This window comes from Corvus moneduloides, chromosome Z (assembly GCF_009650955.1).
Source record: "Corvus moneduloides isolate bCorMon1 chromosome Z, bCorMon1.pri, whole genome shotgun sequence".
In the NCBI taxonomy this organism is placed as follows: domain Eukaryota; kingdom Metazoa; phylum Chordata; class Aves; order Passeriformes; family Corvidae; genus Corvus; species Corvus moneduloides.
Window position 1 is genome coordinate 38048169 of NC_045511.1, and position 22542 is coordinate 38070710.

General features: G+C 41.0%; 1 protein-coding gene across 11 annotated transcripts in view; it reads right to left on the reverse strand.

Moving 5' to 3' along the window:
- AOPEP (aminopeptidase O (putative)) overlaps nucleotides 1–22542 on the reverse strand; it is a 191070-nt gene that overhangs the window by 146415 nt on the left and 22113 nt on the right. For all 11 annotated transcript variants that reach the window (XR_004237628.1, XM_032096936.1, XM_032096930.1 and 8 more), the window contains exons 4-5: nucleotides 22275–22437; nucleotides 17890–18138 (exon numbers count right to left, since the gene is read on the reverse strand). Coding sequence is in view for 10 of the 11 variants with exons in the window: in XM_032096936.1 (XP_031952827.1) it covers nucleotides 17890–18138; nucleotides 22275–22437 (412 nt within the window). In the remaining variant the exon portion in view is untranslated. The remainder of the gene's footprint in view (nucleotides 1–17889; nucleotides 18139–22274; nucleotides 22438–22542) is intronic.

Here is a 22542-nt window from a genome sequence, read left to right on the forward strand (position 1 = left end):
CAGGATTTTGCTTTTGCTCTTAATTAAAAGAACTTTTGGGTCAATTTGTTTAAAAAGACTCACAAAAAAAGGACAAAAACTATTACTAATTACAAAATACTCCAACTAGTTGCAAAAACAATCAACACAGTACTGGGATCGCTGCAAGAGTATCTGAACATGTTCATCTCCTTTGTCTGCCATTTACTTTTGCCACTTCAGAATGCCACCGAGGACTCTCAGATGCCTAAAGAGCAATCCTAACATGCACACACTTCCCAATAAAGGGAAGAGAAGCCTTCAACAGGGTAATAATCCAAGTCCACAGAAATTAAGGATTTACACAGTGAAAAAATATGTTTATCAAGTTTCAGAAAACAAGTATTGCTGTAGTTTTCACTTTACAAGACCAAACAGAAAAGCACTCCATGGGAACTGTTTCACAGGGCTATGCGGTCCCTGCTCAAATTAGGTACTTTCAGAAGACTACTCCTTTACTGCGGCTTTTGGTCACTACACAAAATTAAAATAATCACAGCCAGAAATAGTATTCACAAAGTGATACTGCAGCAACTTAATTAAAAAACTTTATCCTTCAGAGGTGTCAAATACATAATTTGAGAGCATAGAAAGAAATCTGCTGATTTTCACTAAGTCATACAAAAACACAATGTACAGGTTGCCTGTGCCTGGAATATGTTCACTGGCTAAATTTTCTAGCTTGTTCCCTCACAAGTTCCTATATCACTACTCATTTCTACCACTCTCCTCTCCCAAGTAACAAGCAATAGGACAAGAGGAAATGGCCTCAAGTAGTGCCAGGGGATGCTTAGATTGGATATTACGAAAAATTTCTTCACCAGAAGAACAGACAGCCCAGCAAAGTCTTTGAGTTGCCATCCGTGGAGTTATTTAAAAGATACGTAGATGTGACACCTAAGAACATGGTTTAGTGGTGGACTTGGCAGTGTTAGGGTACTGGTTGGACTCAATGACTTTAAAGGTCTTTTCCAACCTCAATGATTCCATGTTATCCCCTCAGCTTATCCTCTATCTGATCTTCTTCACAACACATCTACTTCAGGACCATGGCTCTGCCTTTTCTCCACACTACTGCCTGGCAGTTTCTATACCCCTGCAGCTGAAAGCAAGAGAGAATCGCCAATTAGGCCTTTGTCATTAAACAAAATGCACTCAGAACACAGTGTAACATACACTGGAATCAAGATACGGAGAAGCAATAAAGGGATAATTTACATCCTTTTCTTTTTCCCCCATCTTTTTCTTCCATATATAAGAAGCAGTCATACGAATTACTAGCACTGCAGTCAAAATGTCTCAACACAAGTCTTTCTCTCCTCTCTCCAAAGAGCCTGTAGCTGACACATGTAGTACAAAATTCAGTCTCTGTTCCCTGGTTCCATCTGATAGGCAAAAAGGGCTCAAGGAAAAAATGTTCAATTGCTGTGTGCACAGAAAGTGACTTTGAATACAACTGAGCAGTCACCCAACAAAGACAACATCTGTATAAATCACAGAATCACAGATAAGAGAATTCCTATTCCTATGTCCCAAAAGTTTTAAATCAGTAAGATGAGAAAGCCATCACTAGAAACAGCTTTTTGTGTATCAAGCTCTAAACCATTGTGTAAATAATGATTTGCACAAGAACTCCTATTTTCAACAATATCACAGTATATGTCATAAAAATTAGGAACAGTGTTTAATACCTCATCTTAACTAACAGCTGAAAAGCACAAATATTTACAAGAGCACCTACCTCTGTATTTTTTTAGGATTTAGCCATAAAATTTTAAGTTTCATAGACAAATTATGATCTCATGCACATAGAACAGATCTACCCAGAACTTACTAGAATTCCTCATGATTTACACCAGTATTACAGGGAATAACATTCATTGTAGTACATTAAAAATAAGAAAAATCATCATCTGCATATATTACCTGGTTGCTGAAGTTGTAATTCTATGGGCAAAATTAAATTGCTTCTTTAGACACATTAATTGGAAAACTGAACCAAAAATATGAGCGCAAATTTAAAACAGATTCAATCATAAACCACATATCATATGTGTGGAGAAGGAACAGATTTTGCACTTGTTTAGCCGTTTAAATCACTTTTACCTTATTTCAAATAATTACATGTTCTAAAATAGATAACCGATTTTTGGCTCACGGGTTCATATTTTTCCACAGAGTTAAGCATGAACACTTATGCAGAACTAAAGGAGGAAGAGGGGGCAAAAGGAGTTTGCTTGCTTGTTGCGGGGATTTTTTTAAGGGATTGGGAGAGGCACAAGGAAAAAAATTAAAGACATTCTTCTTGTGTAAGACTATACTGTTGGTTAAGTCTGAGCTCACCTTACATCACCAGAAAGATAAAAAGACTTAGAAAAATAATCATGATAGTCACACTTACACTTACTCATTAATGATATGTCCCATGTTGTAATTTTACAACACCTAAAATGATTTCTCAGTGAAAAACAAAACAAAAAATATTATAAGAAATACGTCTCTTCATTCAACTAAATCAACCAGTAAAATCAACATTAGATGACAAAAACTTGCACCTCTAAACAAAACCACCACTGCCCACCTTCACAATGGCATATATACACATTTTCTTGAACTAATCATGCTGCAGGATAACCTTGTAAGCATCAAATAAGGCATTTCAAAAGACTTAATTCTGAAACAACTTTGAAAAAAGTGGATAAAATCAGTCTACTGACAAAACATTCCATATAAGATGACACCAAGTGCAATAAGACTAATATTAGAATCCACTGTCAGGATATTAGACCTGCTGTCACTAAAAATCCCATTCCTTACCCTCAATTTCAATAGCTTTTATTCTTTTTAATATACTGAAACTTTTACATGTGAAATTTGCATCTGCCAGGATTAGACGTAATAATGAAAATGCTTGTATTTTTTTAAAAAACAAAGAGTAAAAAACAGAAGCACTATACATTATTTCAATTAAAGACAGATTTTTGTTAGTCCTAGCAGCCCAAAAGTTTGGAGTATACCTTTCAAACTTGGAAGATAGCTACTACCTACTATCACAAACAAGAAAAGTTTGGAAAGGCTGGTGCAATGTTAGAACACTGGGTTTGGGCCCAGAAGATACGGGCACAGTTCCTTACTTAACTTCTGCAATGGATGGGAGAGGAAAAGGGAAATACAAAATGTGTGTTTCTTCAAAAGATCTCCTGTAACAACTACACCCACCAATTAGTTATATGTAAAATAAGAACACATTCCTACTACTTCCCTGGATTATCTGAAAACAAAATACTTTAATTGTTGAAAGGCTCTCAAAGTACCATGGCAACATGAATGAGTCATACAGGTAATACGAAGGGGGAGGTGTCATTTGTAACAGAACATAAAACCAAAGGAGTAAAGCATTGAAGGTAAAAGCATTGAAGGCTTGGAATCTCAGGAAAAAGTCAAGCTTGAAGAGGCCTCTTTTCACCACCTCCTGAGATGGCGGTTCCACAAGCTCCCTGGACTACCTGTTTCAGTGCTTAACCACAATAACTGTGGTTTCTTATATCTAGTCTGGAATCTATCACTACAAGTTGTGAATGTTGCTTCATGTATTTTCCCTATCTCTGAGACGACCATGGCTTTGACTTTTCTGCAACCACCCCCTCAGGTGGTAGGAAATAGTGATTAGTTAGTAATATCTTTTCCCAGGCTGAACAAATCTAGCTCTATCAGTCTCTTCTCATACAGCATATTCTCTCTCCTACCTGCTAATAATCCTAGCAGAGGCCTGATTCACTTTGTGTCTCTGTCATAAACAGACAGCCCAAAACTGGGCACAGCGCGGTATCATAAGTGTAGACAAAACTACTGCTCCAGGCCAGGGGTAGGCAAGCAGAGCAGAAGCAAACCAAAACCACCTACCCAACTCTCTGTGACTAACTGAAATGTTTCCCTGGCCAGAAGCAAAAGACAGAGCTTAGGAATGGATCACTCTACTGCTCATACTCCTCACTACTACTCATAAGGACTGGATTGCACAGAGTTCTTGCTCAGCAACATGATGGTTTTTAGGAACATGAATTCTCTTAGCCTCCTCTGAGCTAGGCACCAGCAAGTACTCAAAATAGTACTCATACAAGAAAAGGGGTTAGGGATCCTTAAACCAGACTCCTACTAGCAACAAAACGAAACTACAAAAATGGAAAATAAAGCCACCAATTTCTTTTCATAGTTTTGGTGAGTTTTGTTTAAACTTGAAACCAAGGCTACAGCAAAAAGATTGACATTAGCACCTGGGAATTGATGCCAGAGGTAAAGTATTATGCATGGATTTAATGCTTTCTCAGTACTTCTGCTCGTTTTAAGTACCATTGGTCTTGCAGTCTACACTTAAAATCTAAAATCTACTACCTGGATCGGGTTCTTCCTAGGTGGGGCTGGTAAACTGCGGACTACTAGTAATTATCATAGACAGAGACTAAGAAAGCTTCACATACTTGGTACGGCAAGTCAGATCAGTGATCATTGCATGACAGAAGCCTGTGGCTGCTTTGAACACTGTCTTTCTTTCAGCCCTTTAAGCTTAGGGCTTCAAAACAATTGGCTGCATTTATTATCTTCTTTCTTACCACTCACAGCGTATACAGCAAAATCTCTGCATTTATAAGCACTCTACTATTTATATGATTCAGAAAGTTAAGTGAAACCATCTAATGCTACTGACAGAATACTAAACAGTAGATGCACTATATTGCTACCCATCTACAAAAGTCATTTCCAAACATACATCTCTACTGGTAGGAGAAAAAAGTTGAGGGTTAGAGATAAAGTAAGACACAGGGAAAAAGAATTCTGAAAATTAGTTTCAAAATCTCCAACCTAGTGTTCAATAATGACAATTTTTCCAGTTCTCCATATTCTAGCTCTCTATAAACAGGTCACTTTTGAGGGAAAATTATACTTTTACTTTATAAATGCCATGCAACTCATAAAACAAAAATAAAATCATTAGTATTACCTACACACCTATATATGCACATATATAAAGGGCTGGCAATGGATATATGTTAGGCATGAGCGCATATATATATATATTTATATGTATACAAATACAATATGCATAGAAACATGCTGGCCTCTCACATATGCGTGTACAATATGCACACCCACTTTTCCTAAGCCAAACCACTTTATGTCAGCTTTAAGCTGGGAAGAAGTCTTTACAGTTATAAACCACTGAAATACAAGTTGTCTTGGGGTGACCTTATGATGTGTATCCCATATCGCTGCCTATGCCCAGAAATTAATTTTTGTGCCTTTCTATGCCTCTAAACTGAGCCTGAAAGGGGGAAGGAAAAAACTGAGCAAAACTTTCTCAAAGCAGTTTGCAGCTCGTTCAAGGTTACAAAAAGATAGCAGGTTTTTTTTTTTCCCTAGCTGGGGCAGGGGAGGGAGGAAGCACCCGGCTTGTTTTTTTTCCAGTCAGTTTTTGGCCAGTTTTTTTCTTCTTGTTCTCTGGAGAGAGACTGAGAGTTGGACTTTGGATTTCCTTCTCTGGAATTCCGGATTTTTCCCCTTTTCTACTGGACTGCCTGATTGCTGTAACATCAGAGCACATCGGGAGGACTTTCCACCGGGCACAGAGGGCCTGGCCCCGGCCCAAGCCCCAGCTCCGAGGAGACCAAAGGGAGGACTCGAACACTTTCCCAGGTTTTTTCCTCTACCGCGAAAGATTTTACCATCTAACATTGTTTTCCTTCCCATGTGTTTGTTAAATAAATAGTTTTATCTTCTTCACTTTCCTTCGAGGAAAATTTATTTTTTCCCGAACCTGGTGGGGGAGGGGTGGTTGTGCCTTCTCTCAGAGGATATATTTCTAAATTTGCCCAAACTGGAACAAATTTAGTGGCGCCCAACGTGTGGCTCGAAGGAAAGTGAAAAAACTTGTGCTAATTACATTTTGGGTTGAATTTACTTATTCTGTGTTGGAGTAAAGTAGTCACCATGCTGGTTGAGTTCATAATGTCTCTCTGGCTCGATGTACTCATGTCTTTCTGGTCCTTAGGCTTCATTGAGGTACTAGTGCTTTTTTGGTCCCTAGGGTTGTTTACCTATCCACAACTTGCTCCAATCTTGTCCCTGGTATGTAAATTTTACAGAGAAGGGAGACGAACCAGGATTTCTATTTTGCTGTGCTCGGTGATAATGATTTATAAGAAGTTGATAGAGGTACAAGCAGCTGTTCGAGGTGTGTATGATAAGTGGTTTCTCCGTCCTAACCCCAGTCCTAGCTTCAGTAGCCTGTTTTGGGAATTTATTAGTAATTGTACCCAGATTGTTAGAGGAGGAGGAGATGGGGTTTCCCTTCCCTTTAAATTTGATAGGTTATCTTTTGAGAATGTTCAGTATCCCCTTGATGTTAAAGAGACCACCCTCCTGGTATTTAATCTGGTAATCTTCCTCCATGTAATTCATAGCTTGTCTAGAATGAGAGCTCAGATTTCCAGGGTGACTGCTGAGACACCTGACCCAGAGGTGGAACATCTTGAGTGGTGTGGGGAATGGGAGGACATCGGCCAAACCCTAAAGAAATTCTCTGACCCGATAGTTTGGGATTTCCCATCTGAACAAATTCAGAAACCAGCTGAGGTGGGAAAATATCTGAAAGAGAAATACAATGACAATTCTAATGAGAACAAGCTCCTTGCAATATGTTGGGCTTTGGCATATGCCTATCGCACACTGCAGCAGCAAGTAAAGGTAGAGAGGCAGGAAGATAAATCAGCAAAGCCTGCAGATACCCCAGTCACTCAGGCTGCAGATAAACCAGACAGCCAGCCCAAAACAGATGGAGAGTCTAAGCCACTGACAGTGGCTCCTGTCACGAGGAAAAAGCACACAACCAAAACTGATCGCCCAGTGAAAGATGATGATGATGCAGGGGAAGGAACCTCAAAAGATACAGGGGAAGGAACCTCAAAACCACCAGCGGACTCAGGCACAGAAACCATTACTGAGTCCATGTCCATAAAGGACCTTCACAGCCTAAGAAAGGATTACACCCGACGGTCCGATGAATCCATAATAAGTTGGATGGTCCGTATTTGGGATGCTGCAGGTGATGATGTGATGCTGGACGGTGCTGAAGCGAGGCATTTGGGATCCCTGTCACATGATCCAGTGATCGACCAAGAGATGAAAAGGGAGGCTAACTCTACCAGTCTCTGGAGACGGATTTTGACAGGCGTGGCTGAAAGATATATGTGCGGAGATGATCTCTACATGCAGCAAACCCAGTGGAAGACCATAGAACAAGGGATCCAGCGCCTGAGAGAACTAGGGGTGGTAGAGGTTGTCTTCACAAATGACCCAGGATTGAGAAGTCCAGACCGGGCCAGAGTTATTCCATACATGTGGCGAAAACTCATACATCTTGGGCCACCAGAATATGCTTCTGCTTTAGCAATAATGAAACCGGACTACGGTGCGAATGAGACCGTGCGGGATATGGCAGTGAAGCTCAGAGCATATGCAGACTCTGTGCATGGCCCAACACATGCAAGAATCACAGCTGTGGAAACACGTATGCAGAAAATTGAAGATGAAATGAAGAAGAATCACCAGGAGATTAAAGAGTGCCTTCTCCGCGGACGTTCCCCAGAGAGAAGGTACATCCCACGAAGTGAGCTGTGGAATTTCCTGTGTGACAGTGGGGAAAACATGAGGAAGTGGGGTGGACAACCCACGTCTGCTCTGGCAGCACGAGTGAGTGAATTGAAGGAGCGCAAGTCTCAGAAAGGAGGATCTACCAAAAAGGAAGTAGCTCCAGTTGCCTGTAGCCAAACTGCTGGAAATGATGGAAAAGACGATGGCATGTCCAATTCCCATGAAGGAACCTCTAAGGTGCAGGCCCAGGGAAAGAAGGATAACCAGGCATAGAGGGGCCCTGCCTCTAGCCAGGTAGAGGCCAGGGAAAACCGTGTTTTTTGGACTGTGTGGATTCGTTGGCCTGGTACATCAGAACCACAAAAATATGATGCCTTGGTTGACACTGGTGCGCAGTGTACAATAATTCCATCGCAGCATGTGGGGGTAGAATCTGTTTCTATCTCTGGTGTAACAGGTGGATCACAAGATTTGACCTTGGTGGAAGCCGAGGTGAGCCTGACTGGAAATGAGTGGAAGAGACATCTCATTGTGACTGGCCCAGAGGCCCCGTGCATTTTGGGCATAGACTTCCTCCGGAACGGGTATTTTAGAGACCCAAAGGGACTCAGGTGGGCTTTTGGAATAGCTGCTGTGGAGACAGAGGGCATTAAGCAATTGAACGCTTTGCCTGGGCTATCAGAGAACCCGTCTGCAGTCGGCCTTCTGAAGGTGGAAGAACAAAGAGTACCAATTGCTACCTCGACAGTGCATCGCCGACAGTACCGGACAACTCGAGATGCTGTGATTCCCATCCACAAGATGATCCGTGAGCTGGAGAGCCAAGGGGTGGTCAGCAAGACCCACTCACCCTTCAACAGCCCCATTTGGCCTGTGCGCAAGTCTGACGGGGAATGGAGATTGACTGTGGACTATCGTGCCCTGAATGAAGTGACTCCACCGCTGAGCGCTGCTGTGCCAGACATGTTGGAGCTCCAGTACGAGCTGGAGTCCAAAGCAGCGAAGTGGTACGCCACTATTGACATTGCCAATGCATTCTTCTCCATTCCTCTGGCAGCAGAATGCAGGCCTCAGTTTGCCTTCACCTGGAGGGGCGTGCAGTACACCTGGAACCGACTGCCCCAGGGGTGGAAGCATAGCCCCACCATCTGCCATGGACTGATCCAGACTGCACTAGAAAAAGGTGAGGCTCCAGAACATTTGCAGTACATTGATGACATCATTGTGTGGGGGAACACCGCAACAGAAGTGTTTGAGAAAGGAGAGAAAGTTATCCGGATTCTCCTGGAAGCTGGTTTCGCCATCAAGAAGAGCAAAGTCAAGGGACCTGCCCGAGAGATCCAGTTCCTGGGAGTGAAATGGCAAGATGGACGGCGTCAGATTCCCACTGAGGTCATCAATAAGATCACAGCAATGTCTCCACCAACCAACAAGAAGGAAACACAAGCTTTCCTAGGCGCTATAGGTTTCTGGAGGATGCACATTCCTGAGTACAGCCAGATTGTGAGTCCTCTTTACCTGGTTACCCGCAAGAAGAACGATTTCCATTGGGGCCCTGAACAGCAACAAGCTTTTGCCCAGATCAAGCAGGAAATCGCTCATGCGGTAGCCCTTGGCCCAGTCAGGACAGGACCCGAAGTGAAGAACGTGCTCTACTCTGCAGCCGGGAGCCATGGCCTGTCCTGGAGCCTTTGGCAGAAGGTGTCCGGTGAGACTCGAGGTCGACCACTGGGATTTTGGAGCCGAAGCTACAGAGGGTCTGAGGCCAACTACACCCCAACAGAGAAGGAAATCTTGGCAGCCTATGAAGGAATCCAAGCCGTCTCAGAGGTAATTGGCACTGAGGCACAACTCCTCCTGGCACCCCGACTACCAGTGCTAGGGTGGATGTTCAAAGCAGAGGTTCCCTCTACCCACCATGCCACCAATGCCACATGGAGCAAATGGATTGCTCTCATCACACAGCGCGCCCGTATCGGAAAACTGAATCGCCCTGGGATTTTGGAAATAATTACAAACTGGCCTGAAGGTGAAAACTTTGGTCTCACTGATGAAGAAGAACAAGTGACACGTGCTGAAGAAGCTCCACCGTACAACCAACTGCCATCAGAAGACACACGCTACGCTCTTTTCACCGACGGTTCTTGTCGCATCGTAGGGATGAAACGAAAGTGGAAAGCAGCCGTATGGAGTCCCACACGACGGGTTGCAGAAGCTACTGAAGGAGAAGGGGGATCAAGCCAACTCGCTGAACTCAAAGCTGTTCAACTAGCCCTGGACATTGCTGAAAGGGAGAAGTGGCCAAAGCTCTACCTCTACACTGATTCATGGATGGTAGCCAATGCTCTGTGGGGATGGTTAGAAAAGTGGGAAAAAGCTAATTGGCAGCGTAGGGGAAAACCAATCTGGGCTGCTGAAGAGTGGAAAGACATCGCTGCCCGAGTAAGAAAGCTGGTTGTGAAAGTCCGCCACGTAGATGCCCATGTCCCCAAGAGTAGGGCTAATGAAGAACACCAAAACAACAAGCAGGTAGATCAGGCTGCAAAGATAGAAGTGTCACAGGTAGACTTGGACTGGAAACACAAGGGAGAGTTGTTTCTAGCTCGATGGGCCCATGATGCCTCAGGCCATCAGGGCAGAGATGCCACCTATAAGTGGGCACGAGACCGAGGGGTGGATCTAACCATGGACAGTATCTCCCAGGTTATCCATGATTGTGAGACATGCGCTGCGATCAAGCAGGCCAAGCGGGTGAAGCCTCTGTGGTATGGTGGGCGATGGTCCAAATACAAGTATGGGGAGGCCTGGCAGATTGATTACATCACACTGCCTCAAACCCGCCAAGGCAAGCGCTATGTGCTCACAATGGTAGAAGCCACCACTGGATGGCTGGAGACCTACCCTGTGCCTCATGCTACTGCCCGGAACACCATCCTGGGCCTGGAAAAGCAAGTCCTTTGGAGGCATGGCACCCCTGAGAGAATTGAATCTGACAATGGGACTCATTTTAAGAATAGCCTTATTAACACCTGGGCTAGAGAACATGGCATTGAGTGGGTGTACCACATCCCTTACCATGCACCAGCTGCAGGCAAAGTGGAACGGTGCAATGGATTGTTGAAAACCACTTTGAAGGCACTGGGTGGGGGAACTTTCAAAAATTGGGAACAGAATCTAGCAAAAGCCACCTGGTTAGTTAACACCCGAGGTTCCACCAATAGAGCTGGTCCAGCCCAATCTGAATCCCTGCATACAACAGATGGAGATAAGGTCCCAGTAGTGCATGTCAGAGGTCTATTAGGAAAGACTGTGTGGATAAATTCTGCCTCGAGTACAGACAAACCCATCCGTGGGGTTGTCTTTGCTCAGGGACCTGGTTGCACATGGTGGGTAATGCAGAAAGATGGAACAACACATTGTGTACCACAGGGAGATCTGATTGTTGTGTGACAACCACTTGTAGTGTGAAATGCCAGTATACCCCTGCTTGCTGATTATCACTGTCACTGTTCATATATAGCTGTATATATATATATATATATATATATGTATTAATGTGTGTGTAAAATTGGAATATCTTAGTTTGGGCATTGAGCCAACAATATGGGATAAGGGGTGGAATGTCTTGGGGTGACCTTATGATGTGTATCCCATATCGCTGCCTATGCCCAGAAATTAATTTTTGTGCCTTTCTATGCCTCTAAACTGAGCCTGAAAGGGGGAAGGAAAAAACTGAGCAAAACTTTCTCAAAGCAGTTTGCAGCTCGTTCAAGGTTACAAAAAGATAGCAGGTTTTTTTTTTTCCCTAGCTGGGGCAGGGGAGGGAGGAAGCACCCGGCTTGTTTTTTTTCCAGTCAGTTTTTGGCCAGTTTTTTTCTTCTTGTTCTCTGGAGAGAGACTGAGAGTTGGACTTTGGATTTCCTTCTCTGGAATTCCGGATTTTTCCCCTTTTCTACTGGACTGCCTGATTGCTGTAACATCAGAGCACATCGGGAGGACTTTCCACCGGGCACAGAGGGCCTGGCCCCGACCCAAGCCCCAGCTCCGAGGAGACCAAAGGGAGGACTCGAACACTTTCCCAGGTTTTTTCCTCTACCGCGAAAGATTTTACCATCTAACATTGTTTTCCTTCCCATGTGTTTGTTAAATAAATAGTTTTATCTTCTTCACTTTCCTTCGAGGAAAATTTATTTTTTCCCGAACCTGGTGGGGGAGGGGTGGTTGTGCCTTCTCTCAGAGGATATATTTCTAAATTTGCCCAAACTGGAACACAAGTCTATATTCGAAATGCTTAGGCACCCTTAACTATAAATGATGTTAACAGGCTCTGTCATAATTTTAATCCTAGACTTTAAAAATTTTAAATCCTAGAATTTAGAAACAGTTACTAAAAGCATTTAAAAGCAGTTACTATTCTACAGTAGCATCAAAAGAACCTGACTAACCTCTCCAGTTTCAACAACCAAACGCCCTTTTAAGAATTCATGTGCCATACAGCAAAAGAAGCAAGTGATTTTTAAACTCCTAAAACAGTATTCTCTATTCATTTCATAAAATTACAGATGGCAACAATGTAAAGCTGCATATTTGAAGCATAAGTAACTTGACATGTTCTAAAACATTCCTTTTTGTATTAATTTTGGCCAGTAATGTCAGACTGAAATGTTATCTTCTTGTGATACTATCCCATAACAGAAGCCTCTTACAAACGGTAAATATTGACTCACAACAGCACTGAGAAAGCTCTATGGAAAAATATCAGAAATGCAAAAGAAATTCCCCTGATACTGCAGAACACACATCTGGCTTCTCTGTTAAAATGGCACCTGTTGTACAGCCACATACTGTTATTACTGTTATCACAGCTAAGACTCAATTTTTCTTTCACCATATTTTTACCTTTTGCTTTAATTTTTTTTTTTTAATTTGCTTTAAAATAACATGGTTATTTCTGTGTGGATAACCAACTAGTGTAGTGATATGTAAAAAATAAGCTAAATGTTTAAGGATTACTCTTGTGAGTATTTTGTCAAATTAACACAACTGAAAATGTTGTGCAAAAAAGTGTATCTACATTTGTATTGACTCAGAAAAGGCTTCTACAGTTGTATCAAATAGTAACACACAGTTCTGCAAGACTGAACAATATTAAAGGTTTTACATTTAACTTTGACATTTGAATGTTTTCCAGTAGTCCTGGCTGATTTTCTATGGTCTTATCAGTTGTCATCGTAACACTGCAGACATACAGAACAGACAAATGGTGGCTACAGATGCACTGATCAAAGAGGCTGCTTGAGCCATCTCCCTTTTCAATTTAAGAAGTTAACAACCTTGGTGACATAGACTGGAAAGACTCAAGAGTTCTGCTGATATACCATATTTTGAAGAAATGGATATTCTTTCTTCAAAGAAGATAGGTGTATGTACCAAAAAATGTTTTAACATGACAGGAGGAAAGTGAGTAAGATCTTTATAAATAGGAATTGAAAGCTGGGTTGCTAAATCCATATTTAGTCAGCTGTAGAAGTTGACCTGATTTATAAATATTCCAAACATCCTCGCCATCAAACAGCATTTGGGTTTCAAGGGTGTCCAGCATAGTTGAAAATAAGGCCACTAATTTTAGAGCCTAAACAGAATTCAAATAACCTAACATTAGGATCCTGTTTTGAAAATGTCAGAACGTTGCTTAGAAGTTCTTTGGTTCCACTAGTTTTGATGTCAAAATTGTAAGTACAGATAAACTGGGTTAGACCAGATGTCCATCTATGCCACAGTAGTTACTAGTACTATGAGTTTAAGGAAAAACTAGGAGCATGGTATACACCAAAGGACATTTTCCTCATCATACTCTTCTAGATCCTGGCAACATGTGATGTGCCTAGAAAGGTTATTTACACATAGTCCATGAATGTTTCCTTGTGCTAGCATTTACTACAAAACTAGTACATCTGAAATACATTAATTCAAACAGAAAAAGCAGTAATCTTACGTTATTTAAACAATGTGTGCTGGCAACAAAAAACCTTTAAATACCATTGTTTCAAAAATAATTTCAACTGAATGCAAAGACTTACAGTTCTCAGGGGAGTAAAATAAACATCAGCACATTTGCTCTGAAGAAATAAAAAGCTGCTAAGCAGTTTCTAACATCACAGAAACACAAGAGATTGGTGTAACTGTGAAAAAACCTATGCCGTTAAATACTGCAAGAGAAGTCATAGTCTCAAGCACAGGCTCAGGTGGCACCAAAAGTTAGAGTTTCTATATTTGAAAGTATGTTTTTCCTCAGGGAATGAAAAAGAGCAAGGAATTTGGAGGCTTTTCAGGTTCTGACAAAAGGAAATTGAGTGGTAGGTCAGTGGGAGGAGACATCAAAACACTACCTTTTCAAATGTGATCAACAAAACTGGATTGGGAGTGAACTGATTTGAAGAGCCCAACCAACCAGCGAATACACAGACCCTACTTTTCATCTGAAATGTTGCATTCAGGTTTGTTCACATGACTAACTGCTGCCTCACATGAGAGCATTTGCAACTGTGAAATACCTCTGATATTTAAATGCCAATGGGGTCGATAACTCCTCAGGGAGTAGCATATGAGCAGCATCAAAACATAGTGCTACTTTTAATCTCCTGATTTTAACTTCTTAGTTCTCTGAGTACATGAGTCATGTGCACCTTTCAGTGTAGTGTGCAGTCAGGGGTCTCTTCCATGAGCAACCTAACTAGAAACTTTAGGGCCTTGCAGTCTGATACACTTCCCTCCTTTTGCTCCAGTTCGCTCTCTTCTGCTAGTGAAGGAACTTAAAATTATACAATTAACTGCTGTTACATGTTCACAAGATCCTAAACATTCTAGAGAAAGCACTGAATCTCAGGCTTTTAAGCTATTTAAATTTGGTCCACAACTATAAATTTAATTTCTGTACAGTCCAACATAATTTCTGTACAGTGTGTACACAGTATCACAAAGTTGTGTAGGCCACATTGTTCTTTTACTAACAAGAATTTAGGAGAAGCTATACAGAATCACTTAGACTGTAGCTGAAAGCATATTCATTTTATTTGTGTTTATTAGTTTTTCTCGTAAAGCATCTGTCAGACTTCAAGAGAAATGCAGCTGACCCACAGTAGCTGCCACTGAAATACAATTTAAAACACCTAACTGTGTTTTATACTCTGCGCAGGAACTATTATAACTTCCTACCAATCTAAGATGTTGGGGAAACATCCCTCCAAAATAAAAATAAGTATTTTGAGACGTGAAAAGCACAGTAAGTGTAATCAACAGAGAAACAAAGAAAAGTGCAAAATGCTGTAAAGCCCTAATACTTTAGATAATGACTAAAATGTATGTCTGCTTCCTTCCCTGGTAGACAGGAGTCCAATTAGAGTTCTCGTAACAACAGCTCCTATGTGCTGGAATGCTGTATTATGTTTGTACAGCTACAGATAGACTAGAAGATAAAAAATAAATACAACAGCAACCTTTTTAACCCAAGGTAACAACTAACTTTTTTTTTCTTCATGTGGGTTTGGACATGGTTTTGCACACAGCTTATTGTTAGCTTAAGCAATTTAGGTAATTATCACTGCATGCACAGGAATCAACCATTTCAAGTAGCTTGCTATATACATAGAAACTTCTATTTGAAAAATAACATAAAACAGGAATAAACAAGCTATTGAGTCACTTAATAATCTCCCGTCCAAATACAGCTTGACATTTAAACACCTTAAATTAGTTCTTAAATTAGTTAAATTTTGAAAAATTGGAATGTGTTTGGCTTGATGCACTGTTAAGTGACAGGCATCAGGAAGCATGCATGCTCCTTCTTTTATCCTTATCGTAAATGATATGGATTGCTTGGAATTGACAGTGGTTAGATGAAGCATAGGGGAATAAAAGCTCAGATTTTTCTCACCTCCTTCACAAAGAAAACACAATTATAGTATTCTGAACAGGCAGTCTGGACTCAGATAATGACAGATGGCTTTGCAACAGGCTTCCTGCAGGTTATCTTTTCCCTCTAAATTCTGGGAAATGTACATGCAGGGAAGGCACTGGCAATTTTCCAAAGAGCAATAGCATATCAACAACTGAATCTTGAAGACTTCTCCTACTGTGTGCTGTAATTTTGGCCCAGACATCACTATCTGCTTTCTCTTTCATTTTGTACTATTTGTGTGTCTTGCCTTTCACGGTTCCACTGCTCTTGTCTCACAGCTAAGTCAAATGGCCAGTTTCTTCCGCAATTATAGCAAGGCCCTGTGCCAACCCTTTAGTACCATGCCTTTGAAGTAATAGAACTGCTGAGCAGCTCTACAAATTTCATATGGCTTCAAGAATATGGTACACAGTATCACACCTCACTCCAAATCAAACCAGCAGGCAAAGAACCAGAGAATATAATTTGTGGTAGGTGCACAAAGCAACATTGAATGCACAAAGCAATGCTTTCATTGAGTGAAGAACTATCATTGAAAACTCAGTAACCAGTAAAAAGTATCTACAAAGCAACAGGCCATATATGGCAGAGGAGGGTGACTGAATGCTAAATGTCTAAATTTTCTAGAGCTTCATGGAATAAAAAAGCAAGTATACTTACACTAAAAACTATACAGTATCATTAATGTGCCAGCATAATTTTCTACTTTTAACCCAAAAGAAGACTGCAAGAGGAAGGTTGTAGAAAAAACAAAAATCTACAGCTTGGAAGGGCCAGTCAAATCTGTCAAATCAGCTAAAGGTTGTAGGACTGGGGCCACACCAGGAGCTCAGCAACTTGGACCATGAGACTAGCTTTGAGAAACCTGGCCTGCTGATGGGGTCCATCTGTCAGAGAAGGGTAAGAGCATCTTCAGTCATAAGCTTGCCAGGCTGGTGAAGAGAGCTTTACACTAAAGGTGCTGGGAAAGGGGAACCTCAATCCACTCCACTCCTATGATGCCCAGAGCCTGAGGAGAGGTAACAGGTCAGCACAAGGGCACCTGAACAGCAGCACAAAGGAATTCCAGCCAGTAAGTCAGCAAGCCGGTAAGTTTCCTCAAGGGCCCAGCTTAAAAGCCTCTATGCTAATGCATGCAGCACGGGGAATAAACACAGCCTGCAGGGCCATGACCTTGCTGGCATCAGTGAAGATCCATTGACTGGGAAAAAAGAAACACACCCCCCATTTTTAGAAAGATATAGAAGGATGACCTCAGGAAGTACAGGCCAGTCAGCCTCAATTCAAGGTCCAGCAAAAGCATGGAGCAGATCCTTTTGGAAACTATAAGAAGGCACATCAAAGATAGAGAGCAGATTGGTGAGAGCCAACATGGCTACACTAATGACAAATCACACCTGAGAAGTTTGGTGCCCTTCTAAGATGGGGTTACAACAATGGTGGACAAGGGAAAAGAAACTGATGTCATCTACCAGAATGCAAAGCATTGGACACTGTCCTGCACAACACCTTTGTCTCTAAACTGTAAGGACCACTCAGTGGATATTCACTGCAACTCAAAAGGGTTGCAGTGAATGCTCATTGTCCAAGTGGAGAGCAGTGATGAGCGGTGTCCTCAGGGGTCAGTAACAGTTCAACATCATTTTAAGTGACACACAGTGGGACAGGTGGGACAGGCACACACAGCCAGTTTGCTGACGACACCAATCTAAGTGCTACAGTCAAATTGCTGGAGGGAACAGATGCCATTCAGAGGGACATGGACAAGCTTGAGAACCCTTACAATTCCATGAAAACTTGACAATATAATCCTTACAGTCTGCCTTCAGCTTCTAAAGGTAAGTGTTTGACTAGAAACTCATACATTGGAAAGGCTTATGAAGTAACTCTAGATTTGGATTTTAAAATGCTCCTGTTCTGTCAAAATATAAGGCTAAAATCAGTGCCAAAAGAAAACAAGACAATGACATCAAGTATTTAGATCAATAGAACCAATAAAAGAAATTCAGTTTGGCAAATGTAGAAATTCAGATCCATATTTCTAATAGGCTTGCATTTTCCTTCCCTAAGCCCTGTTAAAACTAAAATTAAAGGTCACAAAGGATGCAAACAAACCTACTCACATGAAGTCAGAACAAGAGTTTTAAGTTTTGTTTAAAAAAAACAGCACAGCAACTTCATATTGACAGCAACTTGACACTGTTAACTAGCTGATAAAAAGGAGCCTAGCAAAATACAGCAGATTGGATACTAAGAAGTTTCTTTACCTAGCCATTCCCAGGCTGGAAAAGTTGGAAGGAACTATCAGAACATCAAGCCTGGAAAAGGGGTGGGTACCCAGTGTGGCGTAAGCAGCTGAGAGACACTGAGGAATTAGCTGAAGCAAATATTCTTCGCAGCTTTCCATAAGGCACCAGGGAGCAAAGACTCTATAAGGAATGACTGCCTGCAACCTGGCAGCAGGATTTTGGAAACGGCAGGGATATTCCATATGACCACAGGTTTCTTCATGCCATCTGACAATACAAAACGAAACAAAACAATACTTAATTGTGATATCAGAAATGTGCACAACTACACTAAGACAAGGATATTCTTTAGATATCAGAATGACAGAATTAATTTCCATAGGACCAGCTCATTTGCATTCTCACTCTGTTCACACATGTGCAGCACTTTGAAGCACTCATTACTACATGTCTGAGTAGCACTCATAACTAAAGAGACTAGTCACACCTTGTTTTTGTAACAGATATGCATCAAAAAAATAAGTGCTCAAAATATATGTAAAGAGAACTAATAAGAATACAAAAATATTTACTCAGAGAAGTCCTATTTAAACTTGGCCATGAAAATAATATTCTATACATATTAGCATAACATTAACACAAATATTTTAGGTGCAATTACAATGTAATTTTACAATGTAGTTTTACAATGTAAAAATTCCAAGTGGGATTTTTTCTGTTGTTGTTACTAAAATTCCCCAGAAACTTCAACTAATTTTTTTGATTATTATTAAGAAAAATACCCAATAGATGTAAATTCAGGCTTATCATGCTAGACATTCAATCGTACCACATTAGGCTAACCTTACTTTATAGTACTTTTACAGGATATTTAGAGCTTTAGCTGGAAGAAATGAGGGGTAAATCAAATCCTTACTAAACACTGAGTCATATACCTTCACAATAAATTATCTGCCCAAATAGATTCTTATCTAAACAGAAATCAGCTTCATGTTTTCACCTGCTAGCCTGTCTTCTCTATAGTGCACAGCCTCTCCTTGGTTTGAAATTTCAGTTTAAGTGATGTGGTTCTACTATGCCTTGACAGGCAAAGCACCCAGCATTGCCCAAAGCACTTATGCTTGGAAGATCATGCTCCAGGTAAGTCCTGACAAAATGATAACATGTAGAAATGGATGAGATTTTGCTGAAGTATTAACACTTTAGCACCTTACATAAGTCTTTCTGTCAAAGAAGTGGACTCTAAGTCCTTTCATTGACTACATACGTAAAGAAACCACATCCTTTGCTACACTTTTTTTTTCTAAGGGTGGCTTAATCCAGTATATTTCTGCTCTAAAACAATGTCACTTTGTGTTTTATTATCAGAGTTAAGATTAGGCAGGAACATGAAAGCTAGCACCATAACTCTTATAAAAGTTGCCAAGTCCTTAATGACCACAAGGAGATAAAGTTATAAACACCATAGCTCCATTTAACATTTACTTTGATACAGCCTCCTTAGGTCAAACTCACTGGCATCTGGATACAAATTACATTACACATTTCAACAGCTTCCTTCAGAATTCCTACCTTTTCCTGCTGCCCTAGAGTTTATCTCCACTATCTTATCTGAGACACAGGCTTAACATTTGCTTGTCTATCCATTTCACACCCTTTCTAGAAATGTCTGCTACTGTGAGTAATGTTGGTCTGGTTACCTGGTCTCACTGACTGAAACAAGCAACAATCTTTGTTGTGCTAACTCCCAACTAAAGATTAACTGGATATTAACTGTAAGAGCATATTTCTAAGGACATAGATTTTTGTGTCCTGATTAGCTGCAGAACAATCTTGTACACTTAGGGTCTCCGTTTTTGTCTACATACAATAGACAGCATGTTTGCTGAGGATTTCTGGATTATTCTTTGTCATTTTTCTTCCCAAGACACATTAGTTCTGTTTCTTCTACTGACACTAACTGCTGCAGATACATCACACTATCTGTATCAATTAACTCATACAATAACCATCACACAGATAAACTCATAACTATGACCACCACGCTGATTAAAACTTACACTAATTTTTGCTACAAAAAATTACAAAAATATTTTCCCCTTTTCAGAAATTTTACAGAAAAATCCCAGAAGTTTTCATTTATTCTATCAATACTGAGTCAGAATAATCTTTTGCATCAAGATCAATAAATTCCTATTACCAAATGTGCTGTACTTTGGCAAGGAACACATAATGAACATCTACAGCTTACTTTTGTAGAGGCAGTCATATTATAAACATATAAATAGCAAAGAAATACACACAAAGCAATTTTTAGAACTTCATCAAACCTATAAATTATTTAAAAATTAGAATAGGCATTTCTTACTGATTCTCGGTAAAGTACAAAAATTTCTATTCTAAAGATTAATTAGCATTTTTTACCAAAATTGGCCAAGCTGCAAGTCACCAGAATCCTTTAATTCTAAATTCCAACAAAAAATCCATATTAAGCCCTCAAGTTCCAAAGACTGACTAGTTTTACCAAACCCATAAAAACTTCCACTGTCTTAATGTTAACAAAGTATTATTCAAAACAGCTATCTAAAAGACAAGTATTTTTTCAGCAAATTTTTTAATTGAGTAACAGAAAAAATACTTATGACCCTAATCACCTTCTACAATAAAATAACAACTTCTGTTGACGTGGGGAGAGAAGTGGATGTTGTTTGCCTGGAGCTCTGCAGGACACTGACCACACTTTCCCAGAACCTTCTCCTGGACAAACTGGCAACATACAAACTGGATAGGTGGTCTGCAAGATGGGTACAAAACTGACACACGGGCCATGCTCAGAGAGTGGTGATCAATGGTTTTCACTAAGGCTGGCAGTCTGTCACTAGTGGAATTCCCCAAGAAATGATGTTCGGTCCCACACTGTTCAACATCTTCACAAATATCCTGGATGATGGGATAGAAAGCACCCTCACCCTCAGGTTAGCTAGGTGGTGAGGTGGACACATCCAAAGGGAGAGCCATCTCAGAAACCTGGACAGGCTGAAAGGGTGGGGCTGGCAAGAGCAGTGCAAGGTGCAGCAGAGACAAGTGCAAAGTCCTGCACCTGGGATGACACAACCAAAGGGCCCAGCGCAGGCTGTGACCTGTGTGTCTGGGGAGCAGCCTTGCTGAAAGGGACATGGAAGTTCAGGGGACAATCACTTGAACACAAGTCACTGATTTGACACTGCAGCAAAAGGCAAATCAGATCCTGGGCTGCAGCTGCAGCTGCATTGCTGGCAAAGACAGACTGGGATCACCACACTCTGAACAGAGCTTGTCAGGCAGTACCTGAAGCATCGTGTCTCCTTCTGGTCTCACAGTTCAAGGAAGACACAGAAATGAACAAAGGGCTGCAGAACCTCCCCTGTGAGGAAAGACAGAGGAGCTAGGCCTTTTCATGGAAGGGGAAAGAGAACCTTATCGCACTATTTCAGCACTTGAAGGGCATCTACAAAGACCACAGAGTCTCTCTCTTCACAAGGAGCAACATGGCCAAAACAAGCGCCAATGGGTGTTAGATATCTTCATCTAAGCTCCTTCCCATGAAAGAACAGACTAGATGAACCTTCAAGGTCCATTACAACCTGGGTTAGTCTGTGATGCTATGATATGAATTTGAAAAGCTGAGAGTAATATATGAGGAAATCAAGTCCCATGTGTGAGACTTCTGCTAACTAAGGTGAATACATGTGAAAACAAATGGTATTTTTCCAGAAACTTGTTTTCTATCTTCAAGTCTTACTTTCAGGCATATTTTGTTTTGTTCATCCACCACTCTGTAATAATTCAAACTCAGTGAGTTTTGACTAGACTGAGAGGAGGAATAGATGTATCCAAAATAATTACATTTCTACTAGTTTGGTCAAAAACAGCTAAGAATCATTGATCCATTTTATGGGATCACTGTACCAGATCTTTCATGATCATTACACATCACCCCAGGTAAACCACTGCACAGGCCAGCTCTAACTGTGCAATGAGACTGGAGCAGAACAAATAACTGAGTAGCCAGTATTGTAGGAGGCATTAGGTATCCAGAACGGACTGAGTCAAGTATTTTAAGAAACAAGACAGGACCTGGCATTGCTGCAGCAGAGTATTAAGGATATAGGATACAGATCTAGCGGACAGTGGAATTTACAAACCCTATTACTCACCAAGCAGCTTGTTTTCACATAAAAAGAATCACACCTGTACCCATGAAATAATGCCTTTGGAATTATTTTCCTGTCAAGATTTTTCTGTTCAGATCAAACAAGTCCTATTTTGATTCCTGTGCTAATATGACTCATTTTCACATTCCACACAGTTAATGGAAATGCTACCCATGTATCTAATTTTCCAACAATATTATAAACACCAACCTGAAATCAGTTTGTGATGATGGCAAGGGGAACTCAGTGTTTGTTTCAATAGCAGCTGTTTGTTTGAAGGATTGCTGTTTAACTTCCTGCCAGCACCCCACAGCAACAGTGAAGGTGGATGCTGGCATTGGCATAGACACATAGTAGTACCAGCTCAAAACACCTGTAAACAAAAGAACATTTGTACAGACTCATCAGTCTTACAGAACACATTAGGTACTTGACATTTTCGTGTACTTGAGATTTCAGGCCACACCTCCCACCTTAC